Source organism: Solanum verrucosum, unplaced genomic scaffold (assembly GCF_900185275.1).
Source record: "Solanum verrucosum unplaced genomic scaffold, falcon-dt-bn FXZP01000182.1, whole genome shotgun sequence".
Taxonomy (NCBI): Eukaryota; Viridiplantae; Streptophyta; class Magnoliopsida; order Solanales; family Solanaceae; genus Solanum; species Solanum verrucosum.
Window position 1 is genome coordinate 2,585,051 of NW_026020378.1, and position 5,329 is coordinate 2,590,379.

General features: G+C 36.7%; 1 protein-coding gene across 1 annotated transcript; it reads left to right on the forward strand.

Annotated features, from left to right (window-relative positions):
* Positions 1 to 153: 153 nt before the first annotated feature.
* LOC125838512 (S-adenosyl-L-methionine-dependent tRNA 4-demethylwyosine synthase) lies at positions 154 to 4,542 on the forward strand. The gene is made up of 8 exons (XM_049517559.1): positions 154 to 1,143; positions 1,243 to 1,358; positions 2,189 to 2,364; positions 2,836 to 3,026; positions 3,123 to 3,209; positions 3,582 to 3,739; positions 3,858 to 4,068; positions 4,170 to 4,542. Exons 1-8 carry the CDS (start codon positions 247 to 249, stop codon positions 4,323 to 4,325), a joined length of 1,992 nt encoding a protein of 663 aa, XP_049373516.1. The 5' UTR covers positions 154 to 246; the 3' UTR covers positions 4,326 to 4,542.
* The last annotated feature ends 787 nt before the right edge of the window (positions 4,543 to 5,329 follow it).

Here is a 5,329-nt window from a genome sequence, read left to right on the forward strand (position 1 = left end):
ACTATTTTGAACCGGCCATAAACCTAAGGGACCATATTGTCATTTTCTATAACACTAGTATGATGAAAGAAAGAAGAAAGGGAAACTCAAAAGAGCGCATTTTTCAGCCCTCAAAACCATTTGCCGCCATTGATGCATTGAGATCAAAGCTCAAAGCTCAAAGCTCAAAGCTTTCTCTTGAACATGTAACAATATTATAGTAGCTAAAGATCAAAGCTTGTAACAATAAATCCTAAAATACCCATCATGTCCCTATCACTTTCTTCTTACCCCACGCGCTTCGCCGTCCTCACGCTCCTCTCCGCCACCACAGTCTTCTTCTTCTACAAATCACGCCGGCATCTATCCAAACGCCTCAAATCCTTAAACCCCATTTCCCAAAACCTTATCCCTAAAACCCCAAGAGGCAAAATCTTCTTTATATCCCAAACTGGTACTTCTAAAACCCTAGCAAAGAGTCTTCATAGTTTGTTAAACCTTAACGGGTTTGAATTCGATCTTGTTGACCCAAAAGAGTATGAGCCTGAGGATTTGCATAAAGAAAGCTTTGTAGTTATTGTAGCTTCTACGTGGGAAGACGGGAAACCACCTTCAAATGCTGGATTTTTTGTTGATTGGTTAACTGAGAGTGCTGATGATTTCAGGGTTGGATCTTTGTTGCTTAGCAAGTGTAAATTTGCAATCTTTGGAGTTGGGAGTGGGTCTTATGGTGAAACATATAATGCTGTGGGTCGTGATTTTTCGAAGAAGTTGAAGAAACTTGGTGGGGTTGAGGTTTTAGAGGTGTGTGAAGGTGATGTAGATGAGGGTAATTTGGATGAGGTTTTTGGTAAGTGGAGTAAGAAGATTGTTGGGGTTTTGAGTAATTTGGGCGAGAATGGAGGGGATATGGGGAATGGAGTTGGTGATGGTAGTGAAGATGAAGCTGTGAGTGAGGGAGATGATGATGAGGAATATGATGATGAGTTTGAAGAAAATGACGAGGAGTCAGGAATTGTTGATCTTGAGGATATTGCGGGTAAAGGACCTTCAAGAAAGAAAGGAGTTAATGATAAGTTAGTTAATGGGAAGTCGAATGGTGGAACTGTGAATGGAGAGAAGGCAATGGTAACTCCAGTTATTAGGGCGAGTTTGGAGAAACAGGTATCGTGGTCAAATGACGAACTTTTGTTGTATCAAATTAATTAGTTGGATTATTTGATGGATTTATGGTAAGGTAGTTTATTTGGTGATAAATTGCAGGGATATAAAATAATTGGTTCGCATAGCGGTGTGAAACTTTGTAGATGGACAAAATCACAACTTAGAGGGCGCGGAGGTTGCTATAAGCACTCATTTTACGGCATTGAGAGTCACAGGTGATTGTTTGTTTTTCTTTCCAGTACAGATGGTTGTTTATAGCTTTTACATTTTTACTATTGCATTCTGTCTATGAGTTGTGTAGTCCTTCATTAATCCTTGGTTGACATGATTGTATTTGAGTTTTCAACAATATCTTCTATGTGTTCAAGTTGCAACTGTGATGAGATCCAGTTGTTGGAAGTTTTTTAGACTGCTAGAATTCTTAGAGTTGATCTAGTATGCGGTGAACAAGAAATGAAGTTTGCAAATATGTTTGCATGTGCTTATCCGAAAGAAGAAGGATCTGTTTTTAGAGGCATGTGATATGGAGTAGGAGTAGAATAGCAGGAAAACCTTCCATTTTACACAATACAACTAGAAAATGAGCTGGCATTTTTTATTGTCTCAAATAGGCCCTCAGTGGAAAATCTCCTATGACGTAGTCGATTGAACCGTCTAAAGATTACAAAAGTAATCAAGCTTTTATAGCTTTTTTAAAAAAAGAAAGAAGTAAAGGGATTCATTGATGGGTATCAAGAAGATTCAGTAAGTTCAAAAGAGAGTTAGCTCCTATACTTGTCTACTGCCTAAATAGTTAAGTTGCTCGGATTCTCCAAAAAAATTGCCATCGGATGCTTCAAAATTGCACTGCTTTTGAATGATCCAACACGCACCGGATGACAATTTTGAAGAGTCCGAGCAACATAGCTTAATAGATCATGGAGCTAACAAGGAAAGGTTTTACTGCATTGACCTCTTGTGCATCATTAAGTAGGCTTGGTATTTATTGACTTCCTAGCCTTGTATACTGATTTTAAATCTGGATTTGCATTTACCCACTGCATAGGTGCATGGAGGCCACTCCTAGTTTAGCATGTGCAAACAAATGTGTTTTTTGTTGGAGACATCACACAAATCCTGTTGGGAAGAGCTGGACGTGGAAGATGGACGATCCTATTGAGATTGTGAACACAGCTATAGATTTGCATACCAAAATGATAAAACAGATGAAAGGCGTTCCAGGTTTGTTTTCTGGTACACATGAACATATATGTTTCCGTGTGAACTTGTATGGAAGTTGAGCAATGCCACATAAGAAATAATGTGCTTGATTGAAATCATTTGGTGATTATATTCAACATGTCTCTGTTTGGTCATTTTGTTGTGTTCATTCAAGAAAAAGTACCTTGGTTGAGTTGTGTTTAATTTTGATGCAAGGTCCTTCTGATTTCCGAATAAAAATAGTAACACTGATACTGCTAACTGTTGGTTCTCCATTTTTTTACCCATCCGCATCTTCCCTACTTACTCTACTCCTTAAGGACATGAAATATAGAAGTGGATACATAATTTTCACAATTTTTTTTATCTGTCTGGATAAAATTGATGTCCTTTCCACCTTACATATGCATTTTCTTTATTTAAAAAAAAAATAGATGTCCTTCCACTTTCTTGCTTGTAATGGTTATTGACCAGAATATCTCACCCTTGCAGGTGTTAAAGCTGAGCGTTTGTCTGAGGGTCTTTCTCCTAGGCATTGTGCCTTGTCACTGGTTGGTGAGCCTATTATGTATCCAGAAATAAATTCACTTGTAGATGAGCTGCACAAGAGGCGGATTTCGACTTTTCTTGTAACTAATGCACAGTTTCCTGACAAGATTAAGTTATTGAAACCAATCACACAGGTCTACTAGGCTGTATTCTTCTTTCTTTATCAATCTTTTAAGTATGCCATTATCCAAATTCCATATCTAAATCTGGCTTCATCTTTAAATGTACAGTTGTATGTCAGCGTAGATGCTGGTACAAAGGACAGCTTAAAAGCAATTGACAGACCACTATTTGGGGACTTCTGGGAGCGATTTCTTGTAAGTGTCTTGAATATAGAGATATTTATCAGATTCAAACTAAAAAAATAAGGAAAATCCATTAATGGATGGCACAAAAGGAATGGGAAAACAGAGTCCAAAAACACGGTTAGAGTTGTCAGCTTCACACTAGTAAACCATTGCAGCATGTCTCAAACTGTTATTTTGTGGTATATCAGTGAGAGGAAAGTTTTAAATGCTTACTTTTACATCAGTGCTAAAAAAGATTCGTCGGCCACAGGAAACGAAATCAAAATTCGTCGGCCACAGGAAACGAAATCAAAATTTGCCATATTTGCTCTGTTTTTTCATGTTTGCTTTCTTCCATTCAGACTGCTCACTATTGGTTTGTGTTATTTCTGATTTCACTAGGATTCCTTGAGAGCTCTCAAGGAGAAGGAGCAAAGAACTGTCTATCGTTTGACACTCGTTAAAGGGTGGAACACAGAAGATGTGGATGCATATTCTAGCCTATTCAGCATTGGAAAACCCGATTTCATTGAAATCAAAGGTGTCACTTATTGTGGAACGTAAGTTCTCCCCCCTCACTTTTTTCCTTTCCCCTCCCTCTTCTCTTCTACTAGTTGATTTGATTTCAAAATTCAGTGCATAAGAGTTCAGTTAAGTAATCAGGAAGATTTGACACAGGTCGGCTACATCAAAGTTGACAATGGAGAATGTCCCTTGGCATTCTGATGTGAAGGAATTCTCTGAAGCCTTGGCTAAAAAGAGCAACGGAGAGTATGAGGTTGCTTGTGAGCACGTGCATTCTTGCTGTGTTCTTCTGGCTAAAGTCGATAAGTTCAAGATAGACGGTCAATGGTTCACGTGGATAGACTACGAGAAGTTCCATGATCTGGTTGGTTACTTCTCTTGTTCAAGCTTCAGCACGTAAATTATAACTATACCATTCCCATTCCAATAGCGTAATCAATGATTTTTAAACCTATGGCGCTACAGGTAGCTTCTGGAAGACCCTTTACAAGTAAAGATTACATGACACCTACACCATCTTGGGCTGTCTATGGAGCTGAGGAAGGTGGGTTTGATCCAGAGCAATTGCGTTTCAAAAAAGAGCGGCACCACAGATCACCTCGTCAGGAAAATGGTTCTTGAATGTTCGAAGCAGTTTTCGTTACCTTTGGGATGGCCTAAAATTTTGTTCCTTCGACTTAGATTTTGCTTTCCTGCATTTCCCTATACAAGTTGCATTTCACAATATAATTGCAGAAGTTGTCACTGATATGAAAATTGTTTTGATGCTTTTCTTTGAACTGTTATAATCAAATGATCTGTATTACATTTTACTAAATTTACTCATATATCAGTAACTATCTGAGTAATCGACTTGAAACTGAATGCAGTCGAGTCATTGGTTTACGGTTTTTAAATATGCTAATCTAATAACAAATTAATAAGATATTTTTTTATTAGTTTTCGATTTATTGATTTTTGGTTGTTATAGGTTCGGTTTTAATTTATCCAATAAGAAAATGTTCAAAAAATAATATATGATTTCTCACTTCTCTAAATACTTTGATATAGTGAAACAAGAAAGATAATGAAAAATTGCATCAATAAGAGCAAATGTAGTACGAAAGCTAAAATTACATGTCATAGTCAAAATATAATATGAAATTTTTTATGTTAATCAAATTACAGAGCTTTACAAACTTGCAAAAGCTACAGCCTACTGTTACAAACTAAAACTAAAATCAAATGATCCAACAAGACAAACTAAAATCAAATAGCTACCGTTGTGAACCCTTACTTTAGTCTTTAGGTTTTGAGTAAACAGTAAAGACTAAAGCGGCCTACTGTGAAGTGGGTAGAGTAATGATAATTTGATATAATTATAGTGTTTAGTTATATATTAAATTATTAATACTTAATATTTAGGAAGGGTAAAGTAGTAAATTATTATCAATAACCCAATAGTAAAAACCGAAACCGAATCACCCAATAACTTTTTTTTAACCCATTTAAAACCCAATAATCTAATAACAATAACCCAAAATATTTTTTCGATTCGATTTTTGCACTCCTATTCATTTCTGCCTTGATAAAACACTCAAAAAATTTGTGGCCTACCTAGCTAACCTTGACACCAGCATATCATG